Genomic DNA, 24585 nt, shown 5'->3' on the forward strand with positions numbered 1-24585 from the left:
CAGAGATGATTACTACCACTCTGAATTCTCTTCCTGAGTCTTATCTCAGCTTTCATACCTCGCTGAACTTATCATTGAGGGGGGGTGCAAATCCTGTCACTTTTCATGAGTTGATAGGACTTCTGCTTTAGGAAGAGCAGACCAGGAAAAACTTGGCTTCACGTGCAGGTGAACAAGCTATGCTCTCAAAGTTTAAGTCAAAAACAAAGGGACAGGCAAAGACATCAGTAAATCAGCCTTCCAGTGGGTCAGGACAGCCTTCACAAAAGGCTAAAAATGATGCAAGTAAGCCCAAGAAGAAGGGTTTTTGTCATTACTGCAAAAAGCCAGGTCATCACATTGCAGAATGCAGGAAAAGGCTTGCAAAAGAGAAGCAAAACAGCTCCGGTATGGCTGTTTCGGATTCAGCTCCTCATGCATCTGACAGTGGGGATGCTGCAGCCAACTTTGTTGGACAAGATTATGCCTTTTTATCTTGCATTTCAGACTCTAGGCTGGCTGCTCGAGATGCTCGGGATAGTACAGCCACTTGTAATGATGATACATATGCATTTTTGACTTGCAGTTATGACTCTTCTACGGATGCATCTGCTTTCAGTGTCAATGAAACACTAAACACTTGGTATTTTGACAGCGGTGCATCCAAGCATATCACTTCTAGGAAGTGTCTTTTTACTTCCTTGCATCCACCTCCCGTTGGTAAGAAAGTCACTTGTGCCAATAACTCGTCATATTCAGTACGTGGCACAGGAGAAGTTGAGCTTACTGCCATTGATGGCTCAGTTTTCAGACTTTCAGATGTCTTATATGTGCCTGGTATCACCAAGAATCTTCTTTCAGTGTCCACTCTTAACAGAGCTGGATTTCAGGTCATCTTTGAGGATGACAAATGTGCTGTCCGAGATAGGGAAAATGATTATGCCTTAAGATTATCTGGTACTCTGCTGCGTGGGCTTTTTCAGCTTGATCTTTTTGAGAAAAGAGCAGCCCATGCTCTTGCAGCTTCTACCCCTAGTGCTGCCATGCAGAATGCAGAATTATGTCATGCCCGATATGGCCACATGCATTACAACAGCTTGATGACACTTCAGAAGCACTCTATGGTTGATGCATTGCCACCTCTTGAGATACCTCCTCCACATGCCTGTGAAGGGTGCATTTTAGGCAAGATGCATAGATTCCCCTTCAAAAAGGATGGTTCAGTTAAAGCTGTACGCAAATTACAGCTTATACACAGTGATGCCTGTGGTCCCATGAGGACTCCATCATTGGGTGGTCATCTCTACTTTGTTACCTTTATTGATGATTACTCCAATTTCACTTGGGTCTTTGGACTGAAGCGCAAATCAGAAGTGTTCATGGTGTTTAAACACTTTTCAGCCATGGTTGAAAATGAAATCGGACTCAAGATACAGACATTGCGCACAGATAGAGGTGGGGAATACTTGTTTGCAGATTTTGATGCTTTTCTGAAAGGCAAGGGTATTGTGCATCAGCTCACAGTGAGGCTGACCCCTTAGCAAAATGGCAAAGCTGAGAGGAAAAATATAACTCTTATGGAGATGGACAGATGTATGCTGAAAAGCAAACACATGCCTCACAAATTCTGGCTTGAAGGTCTAATGTGTGCCAACTACATTTTAAATCGGGCTCCCACTAAGGCTTTGAAAACAAAAACTCCCTATGAGGTCTGGAATGGGAGAAAGCCTTCAGTGGATCATTTCCGAGTCTTTGGATGCCTTGCATATGCTCATGTGCCAGTTGAATTTAGGCACAAGTTGTCAGATAAGGCAATTAAGTGCATATTTGTTGGGTACAATGCAGAAAGCAAGGGGTACCGTCTCTACAATCCTGCTACACGCAAGATCATTGTCAGTAGAGATGTGATATTTGCAAAAAATTCAGCTCACACTCAGGCTGAATTTCATATGCCTTCTTCTTCAGAGGATGTTTTTGAGGGGTTGCTACCCATTGCCTTGGGTGCCCCTGCTGATATTTCTGATGCAAATCAGAATTTACAGCCACCTCCCGATGCTTCAGTTCAGCCACAGGATGTCTTGCCACCTCCACAGGCAATGGAACAGGTGGTGCAGCAAGAAATTGCAGACATACATGCAGCAAAAACAGTCCCAAACTAGCTGTTACAGACTCTCAGGGAGAGTAAGATTGATGCTGCATTACCTGGCAGGACTCATAGTGCAGCAAGGCACATGGAAGGTGCTAATTCAGTGGAATCAGCATATGCAGGTACTCTTCTTGATGAAGAGGAGCCTGCAACATTCGAAGAAGCAAAGGACAATGTGCATTTGATGAATGCCATGCACGATGAGTTGCAGTCCATTAAAAAAAAATCAGACTTGTGATGTTGTAGACTTGCCACCAGGTAAACATGCCATTGGCACACGATGGGTTTTAAAGGTGAAACGGAAGCCCGATGGCTCCATTGACAGATACAAGGCAAGGCTGGTTGCTAAAGGCTATGCTCAGAAAAAGGGCATAGATTATGAGGAGACATTTGCTCCTACATCATGGATGACCACCATCCGATCTGTTATTGCAATGGCTGCACATTTTGAGTGGAATGTTCATCAGTTGGACATAAAAACAGCCTTCTTAAATGGAGACTTGCTGGAAGAGGTGTATGTCAAACAACCTCCAGGATTTGAAATTACAGCAAATGCACTTCAGGTATGCAAGCTAAACAAAGCTTTGTATGGGCTGAAACAGGCTCCTCGTGCATGGTATGCCAAGATTCATGCCTTTTTGACCAGCAAGGGGCTGCATAATAGTCCTACTGAGAGCACCCTCTACATCAAGATGGATGGGGGGGAAATTTTAGTCATCCTTCTTTATGTCGATGACTTACTGCTCACAGGGTCCAATGAAGCAGATTTCAAAGCTGATTTGCAGACCACCTTTGACATGTCAGATTTGGGGCTGCTTCACTTTTATTTGGGGATCTAGTTCTCTCAAGAGAGACGTGGCACTGTTATATCTCAGTCCAAGTATGTGTAGAAACTCTTGGACAGATTTAACATGCATGATTGTAAGCCCATAGCCACTCCCATGGAGCCGGGGCTGAAACTCACAACGCATGCTGCAGGAGAATCAGTTAATGCCACATCTTACAGTCAGGCTGTTGGATGCCTCATATATCTCTGCAACACTAGACCTGATATTCAGTTTGCAGTATCTCAGGTGAGCAGGTACATGCACAGCCCAAAAACTATGCATTGGCAGGCAGTTAAGCGCATCTTCCGTTATTTGCAGGGCACGAAGTCTTTTGGCTTGTTATTTCCCAGGGGGGGTGACTTGCAGATGCATGGCTACAGTGATTCAGATTGGGCTGGTGATTATGACACTAAGCAGTCCACTAGTGGCAATTGTTTCTTTTTGGGTAAATCTTGCATTTCCTAGCTGAGCAAGAAACAATCTACTGTGGCTACCTCATCATGTGAAGCTGAGTACAGGGCAGCTTTCACAGCAACAGTTGAATGTGTCTAGCTGCGATGTCTATTTGCTGATCTTCATCTGTCTTTGGAGGGTCCTTCTCCAATTCTCACTGATAGTCAGAGTGCCATTGCGGTGGCAAAGAATCCAGTGTTTCATGCTCGCACAAAGCATATTGAGGTTCACTATCACTACGTCAGAGAGAAGTTGCATGCAGGAGAGATCAATATGATCTTTGTGTCCACACATGACAACGTTGTAGATATTTTCACCAAAGCACTACCACGTGAAAAGTTTGAGGCATTTCGCAGTGCCTTGAACTTATATCCGTTTGGTGATTGATCAGCCTTGTACATGACATTGGCACTGCAGGGGGGTGTTAGAATTATAGATATAATTCAGTAGTGACCAATGTAATTTAATAAGCTAGTTAGGGGCACTTTTCCCTCTTTAAGAGGTTTTTTTCCCTAACTGCAGTTAGTTCACTAACTATGGTTAGTGACTGCTAAGGTTTTGTCACTAGGACAAAACCTTATCTCTAACTCTTTCAGTTGTACACTCTCACACTCTTCTATTGCAACCAAGCTATCAAGCTTTCAGCTCTCAAGCTCACTCTCTCTTGCTCTCTCTCTCTCTCTCTCTCTCCCCAAATACTCACATTCCCTATCTGCCATGGCGGAGAACAAGGTGAAGATTCTCGTATTACCCACCTTCCCCGTGGATCGTTAATTGGATGGGAACAATTACGGTGTATGGTGGCCCGTGGGTTATGATGGAGTCCATCCTGCACTCATATGATCGAGCGAACTTCTTCTTGGTGGGGGTATCCAGACCGAATTTCCTCGCAGCAAACCTAGGGATAGCAGCAGGAGGCTGAGGCTATGGATCAGCTCTGGGACCGGGTCAATGCAAAAGTACGTTCTTTCATTTTCTTGAACTGTACTGCTCAGATTATAAAACATGTAAAGCACATGATGGTAGCCAAATGTATATGGGAGCAGTGGACACCTTGTACAATAGAACTTCTCCCATGATGAGGGTGTCTCTGGAAGTTAAGATGAGAGTGTTGGATCTGGCAAAGTGATCATGAATGCAGGAGCACATCAACAAGCTCCAAGAGCTTCAACAAGAGATTCTTCAGGCAAGAAAGGACATATCATCTGAGGACATGGCCATTACATTACTTTCGCTCTTGTCCTCCCAGTACTTCGCATTTTATTCGTCCTTGAACACCAGGGGACTTGGCAGCTAAGCAGAAGGGAAGGAACAAGAAGTCAAATGCAGAAAAGGAAGCACTCAAGGCTTCACGTACGTGTAACCACCGTGGTGAAAAAGGTCACTACTGGCGGTACTGTCCTCAAAGAAAAAGTGAGTCTAGTAAGCGGACAGAGAAAACTGAAGTAGATTCTGCAACCGTCACCTCGATTGTTCCTGCCTTCTAACAACATGTGGTACGATGTGTTGCCAACAGGAATTTTGGTTCCAGATGGAGGATTGTGTGCTTGTTTGTGGCAGCGGTACCTGTCATATGGTGGAGTGATCTAGGAGTTTTGTTCTTACATGCAAGACCTCGAGCCACATGAGTTTTTCCTACTGACTCAGGTGCTCTGTGTATACAATTTTGTATTTGTTTGGACGTTGTGACCTGGCAGACCTAGAGGGGGTTTCTTGTTGTTCTGCTGCAGCTGTTGTATGATGAGTTGTTGGAAAGCCGGATGGTCGGGTGATTGCTGGTACAGGACTCGAGACACCGTAGTTTTTTATCCAGTGAGTAGTTGGATGCATCGTTGTTACTAGAGCATAATGGTTCATCGATTTGGTGCCAGTCTACCAGATTGGACCTCAGAGGGGGCTTCAGAGGGTGATGTATAGCTCAATGACACAGTGACCATTTAGGAAAACAGATCTTGCAGTAATGGCAGCATCAGTTGCAGTATGATATCAGTATGAGACTAGACAAGAGGTGTCTGCCTTGCACCTGGCAGTCTACAGCAACGTTAGCTCACGCAATGGATTCCTTCAGTTGCTTTAGCGGCACACCTGGCCTCTTGGAGATGATGCTACATCCAAGAGCTGAGAGGGGTTGTTAAGAGTTTAGCATCTCCTGATGTATCATGTATAGAGTAGGAATGAGGGCCTTTGTTGTGGGCATGCCCGCCCCATGTGAGGCTAGAGTAGGTGTTGGGTTGGCTGTGTACTTGGGTATGTATCTTTGATAGGGCCTTGTGAAGGACCTGGCCAACTCTGGGGCAGATCAGGCCTGCTTGGAGGCTGCACTAGAGAACTGTCATCATGCAGAGGATGCTGCGGATTAGTATGGCCCACTTCGGCGGTGTTCAGGGTCCCTTGGGACCTGCTTGCTGTTGCGATTCCTACCCCAGGCTGCACCTAGTTTGGGTGAGTGTGGGGGGCCACGTGGCCACCCATTGGGCTGTAGACTCGACCCGTTTGGTCGAGTTCCCAGGGCTGATCACCCGGGCCAGTGGTAGGGGTGGCCCGATCCCCTTTGACAGCCTAGTCGGCCCTATGTAGTAAACCGACTGGAGGGAGGCTGAGGCTATATGTATGCCCTGCCTTCCACCCTTGTATTCATCTTAGCTGTGGAGGTTTTTCCTATCAGTCCAGGGCCTTTTTCTTGAGATCCCTTGCAGTCTCTCTCTCTCTCTCTCTCTCTCTCTGTCTGTCTCCATTTTGTGCAGTTCAGTTTTGTTTTCTCTCTTGTCTTTTAGTTTCCGCTGCACTCTCACAAGGTCCTCATCAACTGTGACTCCCTTGTAAGGCGAGCCTCTGAGAAGATCCAACAATGAGACTGTTGCTACTCTCCTCCTCTGCAAGGGGTGTTCTTGAGACGTCCTCACCAAAGCAAGAGTTTCAGGGCTCCAAACCTAGTTCTTGGATCTCCGTAGTCGTTGTGAGGAAACCCATTGATTTGGTCTAGTTGATTCTAGCCTTGAACGCCTGGCAATACACCTTAAGGCATCCAAAAGCTCACTTTAATCCCTCCAAAGAGAGGGCCATATCATCTACAAACTCAAGCCAAGTAATAACTACTATTACCGGATTAGTAGGTGCATCCCTATGAGGCATGTTGCCTGAGAAGTGAAAATAGCCTAGAGCCAATGCCACAAAGAGGTTATTTTGGTGCAGTGAGTGGGAAAGAGATAGGGCCTCCTCTGTGGGGACTCCTTGTATATAGGGAAGAGAACCCCCGAATCCACTGGTAGTTTAGGCGTTGGACACCTGGGAATCAAGAAGACTAATGCACTTCTAAAAAGGCAATTTTATTTGGCTTGTAATGAACGAGAACATCCAAGACTATTTAATAAAGTGCCAAAATGCCATGTTAATAAAGCTGAATGCGTTAAGGTAGGTGTATTCTTACATCCATTAGAGATTCCATCTAGCAAATAGAAAAGTATCTCGATGGATTTTACTACGGGACTACCTAAGACAGAGATTGGGCACGAATTGTAGGTAATTGTGGATTGATTGTCCCAAACGTTCCAACCAAAGTAGATTGAACATTCTCAAATTAACTAAGACTTTGTGGAGCATATCTGGAATTATATAGGCTACGAGGCAATATTAATTATGATCGGGCCACATGTGGTGAGCCCCACATGAGAACGACAAAGGGGTGGTAGATCTATAGGTTGGGCAAGGTATGTAGAGATGATTAGTAGCTACACAACAGACGTCAGACTGAGGTGATTGATAGCAGATTAGGGTTGATGTTTGCAATCAATCGCAGTAGGAGATCTGGAGCGGACCTGTAATAGGATGAGTGTCACGCCCTCACAGGATCTAACCATGGTCTACAACATTGGAATCATGTGTAGGCAACTCGCCACCCAACCATGCTGATCCTGACTCAATCAGTCCCACCGAGCCCAGGGTAGAGAGCTTTGTGGGAACTACCAGCCTTGCAAGCCAAACCTCACCCTTGGCATCCCATACCACCTGGTGAATAGCTGCGCTGATAGCTCTGCTCCCTCACTAGCTGGTGTGTACAACTATGGCCCTGGCACCCCCTTTATAGCCTGAGGGAAGAGTGCTTGGGCGTGCACATGACATACTCCCCTTCCTCAAAGACTTCACTCCTGAGCTCATAAAAACTCAGAAGTATTGAACTTGCTAGATCAACCCACTATCGGTTGAAACCAATAGACTCAAGGACAATCCTACCAAGAGATCCACTTGCTCAAAAACATCAGATGAGCATGAAGTCCTGGTCAAAAAGCAACATATCTATCAAATGAACTAACTCGCAAATTTACTTTGACAATGCTACCAATACCTAAGGTAGGCATATGCTACCAGTATCCAAGGTAAGCAACAACTGTCCTAAAGAGTTGTGCCCAGAATATCTGTCATTTGACTTTAATCTGGATGTCCTTTACACTACGAAAACCCAATACTCGGAAAACCCAGAATCTACTACTGAGGTATAAATACAACAGTAGTCTGTTCCCAAATGCAACAATATCAAATCTGGTTTCCAAACTAGGAAAGTACTACAAATATGCACTTCCAAAACTCAGAAGTGAAATACACATTCCAGACTTGGAAGTGAAATTAAATCCGACTTCCTAGACCCAAAAAGTCAAATATTTGCTTTTCAACTTCCAAAAGTGTAGTCTAGGGTCCTAACTCAAAGCAAATCTGACCGGTCAATCTCAAAGAAGCTGTGAATATCAAGAACCAATATTTCAACATACATTATTATGATTTAAGCTAGCATCCCATAATTGTCTATATAAGACTTAAGTAACCTATCTTTCAAGAAAGGAAAAGATAGTCGTGTGTTTGTAGGCGCGGAGTCCTTAATAAATCTAGATACTGTGGCATAACCCTGCAGCATTTGATGGGATCATGGTGTCCCATACCACCATAATACACCACACATCCACGTGCTATGATTGCTACAACACCAGTTTGTGGATGTGTCTTGAACTATCATAAATAGTAAATACAAATGGCCAACCAAAAACCACAAACACTGAAGCAAGCTCTCAAAAAGTATTTAACGCAATTCGAGACTAGGGACCGATTCTTGTCCCCTGACTAGCATCCTAGTCATGAAGTCTGATAATATCGAAGACGTTCCCAAAGCTCTTAATTTCCTAAACGACAGCTTCTGGTCTTCATGGAATGAGTTTTGAAGTGATTTCGTCCTCGAGCTACACTAGATAGTAATCCAAGGAAGGAGTCTGGTTACTGTGGTGGCTATGCATTGAGCCACCATCGCCAAATACTCGTGAAAATTGAAACTACAAGCTGCAAGCTGCTTCAATTCTGCCCACCACGTGTGCAAGGAAGGTAAATCGTCCACTAAAAGGTGATGGCTGCAAGGAATGGTAGAAGAGAAAGATGATAGCACAAGGGACAAAGAATTCAGCCGGGAGGAAGCAGCATCTATAGAGCTTGTGTTGGGAAGAGACGGGTAGAGATGGCAAATCGCAAGAGAATCAGCCAGAGGAGCTAGCAATGATGGTGAAACTTGAGAGAAGGGTGCCTGGGCAGACAAGATTGTGGAGAAGCTGTAGATTTGAGTAGGTTGCGATTGAAAAAGCAGTATAGTGAAGAGACCTAGCTGAAAGCATTGTTTGTGTCTCGCAACCAACCTAGACTGTGCAGGGGCTCTAGATAAGGATGTAAAGCTGCCGGCCTAAGCTTTTGGCTGCGGGAAAGCTCCCAAAAGCTAATTTCGTTTTTTTTTTTTCACCCAAAAAGCATGTGCTATTTTGGAAAGCATGGCTTCCCAAAGAAGCTTTCTCTTCTTAAGCCAACCCGGGCTAAAACAAGGGCCCTTGCTTTTGGTAATTAAAGCATTTGCAAAAAATAAAGTTTCAAAAAGCAAATCCCAAAAACAAGGCCAGCCCATTGCGCATCATCATGCCTCCTCCTCTCCCTAGCTCGACACTCCACACACGTCTCCTTCCCCCTATGGTTTGCCTGTCCAAGCCTTGGTCACAGGTCAGTTGAACATGTAACAAATCTACTGGTAGGGTCAATCCTGTGACCAAGTTGGTTGAACATGTATGATGTAATAGATCAAGCCAGCCTAGTTTGGTTGGTTGAACCTGGTCCTGTTTTGGTATTTTCGACGAGGACGAAGTGATCATCATCAAGTTGCCACGGACCTAGTCACAATGAACCACATTTCACTACTATGAATCTCGTTTCGTAGGTATTGAGATGTTTCGAAAGTGTGCAACATCTATCAAAATGGTTCATTTTTTTCAACTAAATATTCTTTTTAAAATTTTAATGTTGTACTTTACCTATACTTACTTAAATTGCCGGATCATGGAAATTTGAAAATATAAATAATATTTCAGCAAACTATAGTTAAAAGTTTGAACTTCGAACTTTGTAATCTAGTACTACTAAAGCTCACACTTTAATGTTTAGTGAGCATTGAGGAATGAACTATGATGAATATAGGTTGCAAACCCTTGCAAACTTTTTATAACACTCAGAGTACTTTCAAAATCTTTGGGCATCTTAGGCATTGTATAAAGCCACTTTGTGCCTTTTTAGATTGGTTTGCATAGTTTCAAGATACTATACGTATGTAGGGCATAAAACAGACATTTTTGAGGCCAAAATATACAAACTGAATCTTTGAGAATCCCTTGTTTTTTTGAAACTTTTTGAAATGTTTCATGTTTCTAAGTATTGAAACATTTCTTTGAACTATGACCACAAATAAGGTGATTGCTCAAGGCATCAAAGGACTCTAAAAGATTAATGCAATGGTGGTACAAGGAGACGCAGGAATGCCAGGACTATGACATGAGAGGCTCATGCACATCGGAGATTCAGCCTGGAAGAGATGCAAAAGGCAGGCATGGTGGAAGGACTTCTACAACTAACGAGAAAACAAGGTTTGCAGAGCTTGCTTGGAAGGCAACTTAGAGATGGGCTCAAGCATGTTGTGAGGTAAAAATATTCCAAGGTCCTTCTGGCCAGAGGCGATGAATATTGTTGTCTATATCCCGAATAGGACAATGAGGAAAGCGGGTGTGGGAAAGAAACCAATGGAGGTGTAAGTAGGTAAGAACCCTGTGATAAAGCATTTAAGGGTTTTTGGTTCTAACAAATGGGCGCATGTTCATAAAAACACCAAGAACAAATTGGATCCAAGAGATTGGATCCAAGAGGCAGGAAATGCATGTTCGTCAGATACAACGACAAGTCCCAAGCTTATTGGTTATATGACAAGGGTTGGTCAGTAGCTACGTAATCTTTCAAGAGATTGAGCCCTATCTTGACAAAAGAAGTAACCTTAGCTCCAACTTTATCTCCTACGTTGTCCAAGCTCAAATCAAGGAAAGCAGAAGTAAGTTCAGCTAGCTCAAGATCAAATTCAGAAGAAGCAAAGCTGTAACCGCCAAAGAAGAGGACGTGCAAAGGAGAATAGAGTATCATGCTAGTACATGAGACCCTAGAGGGCTCGAGGGCTACAAAACTTCGTGAAGCAAGCTCAAATGGAGAAAGATCTTAGACCTAGATGACTGTAATAGTGAATCAAGTATTAATGGCTCAAATCAAGATGATCCATGAGCCAAGGACCTTCAAAGAAGAAAAGGATGTTTGTTAGTGTGGGAAGCAATGGAGACTGAGACAGTTGCCATTGAGAAGAACTACACATGGGATTTGGTGCCCAAACGTGCCATGAGAAAGAATTCTAGGGACTAGGTGGATCTCAAAGCTTAGCACAAGTTAGTTGGGACTCTTTACAAGTACACATCAAGCTTGGTAGCCAAAGGTTATTCACAAGCTAAAGATCTTAATTATCATGAGACCTTGGCTTCAACAACTTGCATGGAGATTATTCAGACAGTGATAGCATCGGCCACCAATATAAGTGGCCATCTATCAAATGGATGTAAAATCTGCTTTTTTTAATGGTAACTTGGAGGAGCAAGTTTATGTGGTGCACCACAAGGGTTTTAGACCGAGTGGACTCGAAAAGGTGCTTTATGGGCTTAAAAAGACCTAGCTTGGTACCGATGCTTCAAGAACTATTGTATGCAGATTGGCCTTGCTCATAGTTTGCCAAATGCAAACCTGTCCCTCCATTTAGATGGGAACATGAGGATGACAATGATTCCCTATGTGTGAATGATTTCATTTTGATCATGGATATCACTAAAACATTTGATATGGCTGCCGACCTTAGTCTTTTCCACTATTTTGGGGGATTGAGATATGACAGGAGAAAGCAAAGATATTCATCTCTTGGGAGAACTGAGTATTTTGTGAACTTCTTTTAGCTATTCCCTTGTATATCTGTTGCCAAGTTAGTGAGGGTTATGCTAATTTCTCTAGGGGATGTTTAGGCCTATAGAGGGCAAAAAGGAGAGTGTGTGGAGGGAGACTATATAAGTCCACCTCCCTACTTGTTGCACTCACCTTTTGATGTGACATCTAATCCTACTACTCTCCTTCCTACTTCCTCCTACTTGCTGCCTACTCTCTCTCTTACCTGTTGCCTATCTGATGAGCTTGAGGCAGTCATGCAGACACTAGCATGGTTGCTCTCTTGCTGGCACTCTGATTCAGATATTGCTTTATGTACATGATGTGGTACTCCTATCGTCCTCAGCAGAGGAGCTTGAGAGGCCTTGAACTACCTAGAGATTTTGGACTCTTACCCTTTTTCCCTGGAGGTAACGCTTATGATCTTGCAGCCCCAAAAAGGGGGTTCGATCAGCGTAGTGGGCTCCCAAACACACTTAGTTTGGAGATTCTAGTTCGCCTCCACAGGGTTGGAAAAGTGGTTCTCAGTGGTATTTGATCCTATGTTGGGGGATTAGATTTCGCGCATGATGGACGAATGGATGGGGCCACAGGGACTGGACCTTTGGCACGTTCATGATGCTGAAGTGAATTTTCAGTTGAGCTTCACGCGAGAGAAGCCGATGTATGGTTTGGCAGTAGGGGTTATCAGATTGCCGCTCGAGGCAAAGATTGATCAGGCATACTACACGCCACTCCAGAAGTGTGCTGATTTGTTCAGTGTGGAAGTCTCCTTCATGATAAAGTGGGCACGGAAGATTGGCATAGAGCCGGTGTCCACCCTAGTACGCCGATGTACGGACACGGACTACTTGCCCTCCAAACCCTGGGCAAAGCCACAAAAGGTCTTTTTGGAACATGCACCCACTCACAGGAGAGCCTTGTTTTCTGCTTCCCCGTCCTCATGAGCTGGACCAGATTGGTGCACGGGCTCCACGATCGTGCTCGTAGTCAGCCACAGTACCTGATCCTTTGGCAGGAGTTGCAGAGGGCAGCGGTAGGGTGGGCAGTGGACTTTCTTTGATACAGGAGCATATGTTCTCAGCATCAGACAAAAGAAGGTGACACCACTTCCTTCTGGGGAGAGGCCGGAGATGTGGTCCCCTACCGTAGGACGGAGTGGAGGGGTCTGCATCTCGGTCTCACAGGCAGTGGCCCCATAGGTTTATGATTAGGGTGAGTGTATCCCAAGGGCGGGCAGTTTGGATGGGAGTCAGGATGGGAGAGTCCAAGATTGGGATCCTGAATGTATGTGCCCCAGCGTGTAGACAGCACCGTCCGGCCTTTTGGAGGAGGCTGACAGAGTGTCTTTTAGATGTTGACTCCTGGATCGTTGGAGGAGACTTAAACAACCTGGAGTTTAGGGAGGACAAGCAGGGCGGTGCCTCATTCTCTTAGATGCCAGTAGCAGAGCAGAGCACCTAGTGGCAGAGACCTGCGGCGAGAGCCAGAGTTCAGTAGGATACGTGGCAGCCTCCTCTTCTCTTTCGGTTGGAGGAGACATGATGGACTACTCGAAAGACTGGATCGCTACGTTGGGGACTGGGCACTCCATAGAGGCGGCGCTATTGGGATTCTAGTAGGCACCACGATGTCAGACCACTCTCCAGCAGTACTGTACCTAGAGCAACCTCGTCGGGGTCTTTCCCAAAAGGGGATCCGCATTCAAGAAGACCTTCTAGAGTTATGGTAGAGATTTGGTAGCAGCTAGAGTTAGCACCTTGCGAGGGCTTGGCTTCGTGGGTGGCAGATGCGATTTACAGGAGCAGTGAGGAGTTGTAGTCTCACTCCCTTAGACAGAGGAGGGCTCTCTTGGAGCGCAAGCGTGCACTGCGACAAGACCTCGCCTCCACAGAGAGGCTCAGGGAGCAGGATCCAAGTGGCTTAGCGACAGATATGAGAGCGCGCGCCTGGAGCTCCAGGACACGGAGGTTCGACGGGTTGAGTTCTCCTACCACTCCACCCGGGCCCGTTGGATACAGTAGGGGAACAAGATGAAAAAGCAGTTCTTTCATACCACTAGAGCTGAATCAATAGGCATGCAATTACAACGTCTACGGGATCCGCAGGGCATTATGCACACCGACCCACATGAGATTCTAGAGCTGACCACGGTTTTCTACAGTCAGCTCTTTCAGGCGGAGGGGATAACTCCAGCTTGCCTTGTGGCCCGTTAGCTAGTTTGGGACCACGTTCGGACAGTAGTCTTGCGGGAGTTGTGCAGGAGTCTGGAGGAGCCTTTGAGGGAGGAAGAGCTCTGGGAAGCCCTCAAGGCCCTCCTGACCCAGAAGTGTCCTGCCAAAGACGGCTTGACTCCGTCCTTCCGGAACTCTGGGAACATTTCCACCCCTTTCTATTTAGCCTGCCAGGAGATCTTCGACAGGGCTCCCTTCCTCAGTCCCTGAGCAAGGGGATGATTTGTTTGATCTCGAGAGGGGGAGATAGGCCAGACATTTGACAGTGGAGACCGATCACCCTGCTTGATACCGCATACAAGATCCTCGCCAAGGTCTTGAGTTTGCGGTTACGGCCTCTGACAGGCCTCAAATGGTTGAGGCTCCTAATCAGACAAGAGGAGCTGCTAGACTCAGAGTTTGCAGATGACACAGCCCTGCACGTAGAAGGCACGACAGTGAGCTTGGAGAGAGTCAGGAGAATCCAGGCTATCTACTGCGAGGCCTCGGCTGCACGGATCAATTGGACAAAATTCATCCGTTTCTTTACAGGCTCTGAGGAGGCACAGTAGATTCGAGAATGGGGGACTGCCTTTGGCTTCCGCTGGATACGCGGGGTCAGACAGCGAGATACCTCGGATGCCAGGTGGTTAATATTACACCAAAGCAGCAGATCGCCTCAGTCCTCCAGAGTGTTCAGGACAAGCTTCTCTACTAGAGCTCGGCCAAACTCTCCTAGTGGGCCATGCTCTAGTGGCAAACCAGGTCCTTGCCACGGCCTGGTACATTGCCTCCTACTTGTGCTTTCACAGAGGGTGCATTGGACAGCTCCCACGATTGGTTCGGAATTTCCTTTAGGAAGGATCAGACGGCACGAAGAATACCAGAGCTCGGGCCGCTTGGCAGACTGTTATCATGCCGCGGTTATCGGGAGGCTTGGGTATCATTGATCCGGAGATGCAGAGCAGACCCCTCTTGGGCAAGTTAGTTGTGCCCGGCCTCACCCCATGCGTAGAGCCTTGGAAGCCCCTCGTACAACGAGGGCTTCTGAGGAATACCCCAGGCACCAGGGGGCAGTGGATTTTCAAGTTTCAGCACTTTGATTTCCACCTGTGGACTACATTCATAGGGATCAAGAATTGGTCTTGAATTTCTCTGAAACAACACGAGTGGCGCTTGAGAGTGAAAACCGCGGCTCACTATATGGCTTAGATCCATGAGAAGCGGCTCGGGGCGGCTTTCACATGATTCAACCGTTCAACTTGCCGGGGAGTGCGAGAAGTTTTTTCCTGGGAGTTGAAACCCTGAACATTCACACAGATGGATCTTTTCAAAGGCCCCCCTTACGGCAGGGAAGGGTTCCCCCATGATGAGGGGCCTCTATAGGGTCTAGCAGAGATTAGCAATGGGCCTCATCTGTGCTCAGTCCTGTTATAGAGAGGACAGCCCCTCATTTGGCACCCGGAGATCAGGGATCAGGATGGACGTATGCTCGGGCAGCGGACTCACATTGGATAAGCACAGTGGGACAATGGTCTGGCCTGCTCCTTTGGCAGATGGAGCAGATTACCCATGGAGGCAGAGGCGAGGCTTGGAGCCTTAGCGCATATGCGAGGGGCAGGGCAGCAGAGGAGGGTGATTGACCTAGCCATCCCTGAGTCTTGGTGGGAGGGACTCTGCGTGTGGATGTGGTTGGGTCAGTTTTCTTGGACTGGGGTCTGCTTGAGGATGATGATTCAGCGAGGCAGCACACAGCCTAGTTTCTTCTGTGTAGGACTTGGAGGCCAACTTTAGGCACTTATTGACAGAAACCCAGAGATGGACGGGAATCTGGATGGGATTCATTGGCAGATGATCAGAGTGGTGGGCCGATTGGGGAAGGAATGGCACATTGATCTTCTCAGCATCCCAGAGCAGGATGCCCCTAGATGGCGCCTCTGGCTTTGGGAAGGTAGGCCCCTGAGGGAGGTCTAGTGGGATCCCGGAAAGTGGTTTTGGCCTTCCAGGATCGGCCTCGTCGAGCAGGTGGACGAGGTGCCCTTCTTTTCCTATAGCACTCGGATTGGCAGGAGGCTTTAGATGGACTCTTCGATTTGGAACCCTTCGAGGGAGAGGCATTGGGTGGCCCAGAGGGTGCCCGACGAGGTCCGTTTCAAGTTTTGAATGCGCCTATGGTCCAATTTGCGGCCAAGGAAGATCTCCTTCTTTTGGCTGGCCGCCTATAGGGGCTTGCCCATAGGCCCGTGGTTGGAGCAGATGTGGGTGGAGGGGCAGTGTCATTGTTGATCTGCTGGATTTCTGGAGACGATCCCTCACTGCCTCTGGAGCTGTTGGAGCGCAGTGAGGATTTGGATGGGAGCCCTCAGGATTATGACCCGCATGCAGAGCCTTCAGAGGGACAGGATGGTGGCCTAGTTGATTGAGAGAGGTCACGCGTTCCAGATTGATGAGGTCTCTCCATCTTACCAGATACAAGGCCAGAGCATTCAGAGGATAGAGCTCCATGAGGCGGTCCCTCTTGATAGCCTGGATCCTCATCCCCCTTCGGAGGATAGCATGCGGGAGGTAGTAGCCAATATCACAGTGTGAACATTTGGGTTGCTCGTTGTAGTCTAGTGATGGGTGAGCATCCGGCTCCACCTTCGGCTACCTTGGTCACCATTTGGCAGGATATCATCTATACCGTGCGCTCCACTGAGGAGCGTGGTATTCTGGGCTCTAGGGCGACGGTCACGAGGCGCGCACGTTTCTACAAGGCTTGGCCTACAAGAGTTTTCTACATTTCCACTCTGCGAGGAATTCGCTGGTTGTATAGTCCCCCCACCTGGCTGTTAGCCCCTGTACCAGCGATTCCCTAGGTAGTGAGCTAGGTTTCTTTGGAATAGGTTGGTTTTCTTCTTTCAACCTTTATTCGTTTTTTTTCATACTCAGCACCTTCGGGGCTGCTGTTTTGTATGAAGTTTTTCAAGCATCAACAGAAGGTTCCTTTCTTTGAAAAAAAAAAAAAACTCATCGCCAACAAACGGCGTGGGTGCTCAAAAAGTTTAAAAAGAAGTTGGAATATTGGGAGCTAGCTGCTAGCTACCTAGCCATTGCATGTTCGGCTCCATATAGTCCAATCAATTTTGGTTTGTCTGCATACAATTCTTTTTGTCTTTGATGATGTTCGACAAGAAGTGCTTCATGTCTACTCTTCTGGAGATTTTGTTGCAAACATGGGGAAAATGATGCTGGAAATTTTGCAAGGTGATCAGCCTTGGGCTGGCTTGGTGCGTCATTTGCTTTTATACTTGACCAGTGATGCTTTTGGTCATTGACAACCCACTCATTGGGAATTTTTATTGGGATATATTGATGGCAGAGCTGCCCTTTTGTCTTTCGAATGTTTTCATATGGGAAAAACGTATTATGTCATCTTAAATGGCATGCACATGATGTTGCTGGAAATTCCATGTGAGCTGAGAGCTTGTGCTGGTCCAAGATGTTTGATTTTTGCAGGAGCCCAGGTGCTCTTATTTTATTTGGTGCGAAGGGATTTAGAGTGTCGGAGATGATGGTGCTTTATTATCTTTTCCATTTGCAGTCAGACAGTTTGGATTGGGCTGCATTATCCACCTCTTTGGCATTATCTTTCTTGAATGATGCAATGTTTCTTACCGTTGTCAAAACTTGAGCCCACGGACCACCTTAAGGATCTGGGCTCTTCACTCACAGGGCTCAGATACTATCCTTTGTTGTTGGCTGATATCATGGTTGCCAAGCTATAGAAGGTTTTGATGCTGGATTTCAGACCATGCAAATCATACTTGGTCTATGAATTGCAATGCAAAGTTGTGGCAGAAAAGATTACGGTAGCTTTGGACTTCGAATTTCCTCTTCGACAACAAGTTTTTTTGTGGCGGGTTATGCTTGGAGTTATTCCATCTGGACAACTCCTTGCTCATCGACATATTGCTTCTGTTGTTTGTCATAGATGTTTGGCTAAATGGCAAACTTTGCATCATCGCTTTTGGTGATGCCCGGAGAGTCGTGACTTTTTACTCTTTCTGCAGCAATTTCTCGGAGCCTGGTTTCCTACTGCTTCTTTTTCCAAGTGTTTCTGACTGTTTGGGATCCTTTCGTAGAGACAAGGTTTTGATCTTTTCTTTGCTTGGGTTCATTATTGGGGACTCTGGACTTTGTGGAAAGATTGAAATCAGTGTGTGGTGATTCAACTTTATCCAAGTTTTACTTTTTCCCGACGTCATTGAGGCAATCTTTCTTTGATTCTTGTGTGCTTGTCAAATAGATTATCATGTATATCTGTCCTAACGTGAGATTTTCTGACTTTGTAATTGCATGTTCCTTCTTTGGGAACAGCTTCTTGTAATACAAGGCTATATGGATTTTATCAAAAGAGTATGTGTGCGTCGTGTGTCTGTGTGTGCGTGTGTCTGTCTCTGTCTGTCTTTGCATGCGTGCGTGTGTGTGAGAGAGATAAAAAAGCGTGCGTGCGTGTGTGTGTGTGTGTGTGAGAGAGAGAGAGAGAGAGAGAGAGAGAGCTCACCATCATGTGTGTCATATAGGGAGCTGCAACACCATGCTTTTTGGCCCTCCATCCCTTTGTCAAAGGCATAAGTGGAAAGTATTTTTATGATTGTAATGAAGCAAAGCCTAGTGGCCATGGGAGTAACCCAAATCTAGCTAAGACATTGTGGGAGTTTAGTGAAAAGCTCACATCAGTGGAGTAGCACTAGAAAACAAAAGGTGACAGTTCATCATGTTTGTTATACATTAAAGTGTTAAATATTGTAAATGGTTTTACGAACAATAACATGGCGCTTGTCTGTTTAAGGATATTTAAAGAAAGCCTTGTGTCAGTTTCAAAATCTCTCAAGCTTTTTCAAACATCTTCCCTCTATTTATTTAAATCGAGAAAGTACATTGGTGCAATTGTGTTTATCACTATGGTCTAATGAGAAGTGAATGTGTGTTTCTCACGTATATTGAAATGTATCATGGATGGTAGGTCGGCAAGTGTATTTTCTACCTATGTCAACTACTTATTCCGAAGTAGGTCTACATCATGGTTATGGAGCATCTCTTCTAAATGCATGTTGGCATTCTCTTGCCTTTGTTTGAATTTTTCAGAAAGAATATAACTTTTATCGAAGTGTTTTGAACTATTCCAATATTAAGATTATTGTTTCTTAATTATTAGCAAGATGCAATTTCTATCATTGTGTTGAATCCCTGTCATTATACTTTGATTATTTTAGAGGCTCTTCTCCTCTAACAAAAAGGATGAGATTGCTCCTATTGGTCCCATAACATTATCATCCAATTTGAGTAGGGAGATATACTTTAATTCACCTATTTTAGAGGCTCTTCTCCTCTAACAAAAAGGATGAGATTGCTCCTATTGGTCCCATAACATTATCATCCAATTTGAGTAGGGAGATATACTTTAATTCACCTATTTGTTTTGGCCCACAATGGCCAATTAACCTATGCTTTGAATAGGCTAATCTTTTCATAGCATATTAGTTAAGTCATTTAATTATGTTTTGAAATTTGATGCCAGCTAGGGAGAGGGGTTGAGCATATTGATACTTCAAAAGGACAAATAATCTCCACATAGGAGATTTGAACTCACAACCTATCCAATGTGCCCTACTACCATGCTATGGAGCATAATATAAGATGCATGTAAATTGTTAAAAACCAACCACCTATCCAATGTGCCCTACTACCATGCTATGGAGCATAATATAAGATGCATGTAAATTGTTAAAAATCAACCACTGTTAGAGGGGATCCCCACCTCAATTGTGTATTCATCACCTTAGTGTCCTACCTTACCTTTAAGTTGATGACCACCCTTTAGTGCTAGCCTTCGTCATGGTTGAGTTTGCCCTTCACCTCCGGAGTGCCGACAGAAACTCAGTACGAAGACTTTGTATAAATGGATGCTCAAGTATGTGTGGGTGTGTGGATTTGTATGTGTGCGAGCATACTTTTATACTATGGTCTACACCCATTGTTGGGTGCTAATGACGTTAATGGGGATGTCATAGTAGCTAGTCCCTACTATGCATGATGGAGTTTATGGTTTTCAATCTTATGAGTGACTATCGTGAGATTGAAATTGCACTATGTTGTGTTTTTAGAGAATGAGTTTGGAAATGTTCCTGGATTCATCTAGGTATATGCTTCTGCCGTATTAGCGGACATGCAAATTTCACCTTGTGAAGTTTTCGGCCAAGTTGCGGCCTGTTGGTATTGCGATAATTCTTTCTATCTTAAATGGTGCGTTGCCCTATCAGCTAGATTTAGATTTAGATGCTCGTTTGGGAGAGACTAGAATGAAATTGTTTAGACTTCACAAGCACTTATAGCTTGAATGAAGAGATTTGGACTACTTTTTGATTAGCCTTCTCCTTTAGTGCTAGCCTTTGTCATGGTTGAGTTTGCCCTTCATCTTTGGAGTGCCGACATGAACTTAGTACGAAGACTTTGTATAAATGGATGCTCAAGTATGTGGGGGGTGTGGATTTGTATGTGTGAGATCATACTTTTATACTATGGTCTACATCCACTGTTGGGCGCTGATGACATCAGTGGGGATGTCATAGTAGCTAGTCCCTGCTATGCGTGATGGAGTTTATGGTTTTCAATCTTATGAGTGACTATCGTGAGATTGAAACTACACTATGTTGTGTTTTTAGAGGAATGTTCCTGGATTCATCTAGGTATATTCTCTTCCTAGCTTTAGCCTCAAGAATTGAAAAGTTCTTTGGAAATAAAAATTGCTTTGTTGATGGCAAAAGAGAAACGATTGGGTAGACATTCTCATCCTTATTTACAAAATAACGGTTCACAATAAGGGACAATAGGGTGTAAACTGGGCCCTTTTAAGGTTTACATTTCCATAAAGTTGATGAAGAGTCCTTGTATTGGAGGTAATGGAATAAATGAATTTAATTTGTATCAAGGAAAAATGGGTATTTACCTTGGAGTAGTTCAAAGAAGGTGAGTAGCATATCAAACAAAACAAGACTGTTTGGATTTGCGCATATGGTGTTCAAACATTATTGCAATCAAGTCATTAGAGCTAGTTCTTTGCAAAAAAAAGTCATCAAAGTTAGCAATAGGGATAGATAACATAGGGCTTTTTCAAAAAGGAGGCGAGGTTTAAAAAATAGAATTTGGCGGATTTGGGTGCATTTTGTAAACAAGAATTCGGTTATAGGGAAGTATGCTGGAGTTTTTTCCTATAATTGTAATTCCACAGTTTTCCATGCTTCTCTTCTCATGCCTTGTCGAATCTTGCATCGATCAATAATACATTGGTAGCTCTTCTTTGCTACGATGGCTTCGACTTTTGGCCCTCGTCCTTTATTAAGGAATCAGTGGAAAACCTTTCTATGCCGTAAAACGGCTATGGCCATTAACCAAATCTTCATCTTAGATTAGTGGAGTAGCATCCAAAAAGAAAAATTCAAAGGATATCAATTTTGTTGCTATGTATTGGCACAAAGGAGGCTACTTCAAATACCTTTTTCATGAATTCATGCACAATTGAATACCTAATGTCTAAACTAAGCTAAAATTCATCACTTTTCTTCAATAAGCCATAGATGGTTCCTTTATTGACACTTTTATATTGAAAACTATTAAATTTTGTAATTCTATTCATATGGACAATTGGATAGGACCTTTGCCTAATGTTTATGGAGATACACCATGTGTTGAAAGAACAAGATGTACGAGTCCTTTTGAGGCTCCATGATTTTTAAAGCTTTTGTGAACATGATTCCTTTACTTAGTCAAGAGTTTGTTTTCATCACCATGAATTTAAAAGGAATTGGTGTCAACTAAATATGTTTTCCACATTTCAAATTTGTTGAGAGGTATGATGGTAGGTGGTTTTTTTCTCTACCTAAATCAAGTACTGATTTGCAAAGTAGGTTCTATCATAGTACTAGCGGTAGTAGCTAGACTACAGACAATATTACTACTACTACCAAGAGTAATTAGCTAGCCACAAAAATCATGGTTCTTGAAGGAGATCATTTTCATCCACAACAGAGGTAAATTTCTCTTCTCTCCAAGTCCTAGTTGAGGGGCTTGGTTCGTGGGGTGGTACTTGGTACTTTCCAAGTCCTAGTTGAGGGGCTTGCTCTGGGGAGTGGTACTTGGTTTTGTATCTTGTATAAGATAGGGGGCTAGTTGGGTCTACAACCTAGGTCCAGCTCTCTTAGATCTCTAACTTTCAAGGGAAGATTATTTCACCATTTTGTATTATATAAAAGTATTCCATCTATTGTATCCATGTGTCTTCCCACATGTTGTATGCCTCATAAACAAAAATGCTCACCAACTATATATTTTCTGCAAATGGGAGTAGCTATTACAACAGCGAGGTGGATATGAAAAGTTAAAGGGATTTAATGGCATAATAGATTGGGTGAGGAGAGCAAAATAATACATGGTCCATCATTGTCATGCCAAAATATAATGATATGTGTTCCTTGTGGCCTATTTACATACAATGCCCAAGCTTTAAGCTTCTGCACATGGACATGCCTAATTGCAATGAGCTCCATCCATAAACACAAGAAACATTTCGTCTTATTCAAGTTTAGAGTGAACAAAGAGAAATACAAGCCAAGATACGTAAAAAGGAAATTCAAAACACAAACACATGCTTCAAATGTTTCTAAACTCAAGCGTTCAGTCTCCTTTCTCAAGTTTCAACTTTAGATAATATTTATGGAGTCAAAATTTAAAGCATATGGAATCTAGAAAAAAATGGGGCAAAAACATGTGTTTTGATTTGGGCGAAACAAAGGTTTCGTTGAGAGGGTTTTGTCATGTTTCAAAAAATTTCGTCCGTTTTGCGTTTCGAGGTTTCAAACAGGATGAAACGGGTTTTCATGTGACTATGGCTCCATCACAAGCTACTAATAAAGGCTATTCTAGAGGCATAGTTTGTGGCGGTATGCAATATGTGCCAAGACGAGACTCACACGAGCTACTAATGAAGGCTATTCTAGAGGCATAGCTTGTGACAGTACACAATATGAGCAAAGATGAGATGCACTCAGTATAATAAATTTGGAGAGGTTAACATGAAGAGGAGGGTACTTGAGGAGGGCCTCATCAACACGGTAGAGTGGGAGAGCGACCGGATGCTTTGGATTGACGCTTGATAGGAAATGCCAAGAATTGCTTCATCTAGGTGGGCAAGAATTAGATCGGACTCTTGCCTAGAAGTTTGATGTTGAAAAGCTGACACCATGGATCGTTTATGTGGAGCGACAATAAACACAACCTATAAAATCAAATTGACTAGCTATCATTGCCATGAGTTTGTAGAAGAGGTTTGTCCTTAGGATTGAGTGGCTTGCAAAAGAACAGCTTGTAGCTGTTGGATTTCATAGGAAATGATGTACAAATGGCCCAACATTGAGCCACTAATGTCAAAAATGTTTTCTTTTTAATAAACGTCACTACAAATCATTGAGAAAGTTAGGTTAAGCATGACTTTCTAAAGTGCAACTGCTAGGGCCTCCAAGTTGGTTGCATCATGTGGATATGCTGACAAAAGATACAAGGGGAAGAATATAACTTGCATACAAGAGGCAAGGACATAAACATTGATAAAGCTTCATCACCAGTGCGTGTTCATGTGACCACAACGATCCCAAAAGGGCCCTTATGAACCATCATGACATGCTTCAAGAGAAGAGCCCATATGGACCATCATGATGTACTGCAATGGTGGCAGCAGAATCATGCATTTATTTCAAATCCTATGAATGCATGATTGTAAGATCACATGGGCAGGAGTTTCGATCTCATGGCCATAAAATTGGTGGATTTCAAGATGCCCTAATTGATAAACAGGTTGCCAAGATCAATGCCTTTTGTGAAAATGTGCACCGCATCATACGTGCCTTGGTGGATGGAGTAAGAAGGTTGCACTTGGGAAATTTGAGATACACAGGCTTGCATCCCAAGAACATGTTGCTAGACTTCACAAGGAATTCTGGAGGCCTCAAAGGCGCATCTATCTAAAGTGGCCTCATGTTTATTTTTGAATTTATGCATGCATAAGTTTTTGCATCTTTGCGTCCTACATCACATGGAGGTGACTTATGAATGGTTATGTCATGCATGTAGAATCCTTACAAATATCAAGCTTTGCAACTTGCATTTGAGCATCTTTTGCAACCTACATCCCAGCACTCAGCTTGTGTCATAAGGGGAGGAGCCTCTACATAGCGAGGACAGAAAAAAGGCCTAAGAAGACAAAACAATGTTGTTGACACAAGGCGAGGGACTGCAGGAGGAGAGACATGCTGAGCAAGCATGTTTGCAATTCAAATGATTGTGGAGAGTTTTAATTGCAACTCCTAAGTGGTGTTAGAAACCACTAGTCGCATCTTTGAATACACACCTCTTTGAGGTTTGGACCTAGCTCGCATAATACATCCCATTTTCAAATTAAATATTGCTTTAGCCAAAGAGCTTACACCATGCATGTTGGTATGCATTGGATGGACATTAACAAGCTCATTACAAAGAAAGAACTATTGGTCGATACAACCTTTGGAACCTAAGGATGGTGTAGAATCAAGTGAGCAAAGGCCTAAATGAAGGACTTAGG

The 24585-nt window shown here is 44.2% G+C and overlaps 1 protein-coding gene across 1 annotated transcript in view; it reads left to right on the forward strand.

The window, feature by feature from the left end:
* LOC147888856 (short-chain dehydrogenase TIC 32, chloroplastic-like) overlaps positions 1–19282 on the forward strand; it is an 88288-nt gene extending 69006 nt beyond the window's left edge. Inside the window, exons 8-9 of the mRNA XM_087392687.1 lie at positions 18497–18676; positions 18943–19282. Of these exons, the coding sequence (XP_087248813.1) occupies positions 18497–18661 (165 nt within the window). The 3' untranslated portion in view covers positions 18662–18676; positions 18943–19282. The remainder of the gene's footprint in view (positions 1–18496; positions 18677–18942) is intronic.
* Positions 19283–24585: the final 5303 nt, after the last annotated feature.

This window comes from Dipteris shenzhenensis, chromosome 21, assembly GCF_047967505.1.
Source record: "Dipteris shenzhenensis isolate YYH24624 ecotype China chromosome 21, Dip_SZ_1.0, whole genome shotgun sequence".
Taxonomy (NCBI): Eukaryota; Viridiplantae; Streptophyta; class Polypodiopsida; order Gleicheniales; family Dipteridaceae; genus Dipteris; species Dipteris shenzhenensis.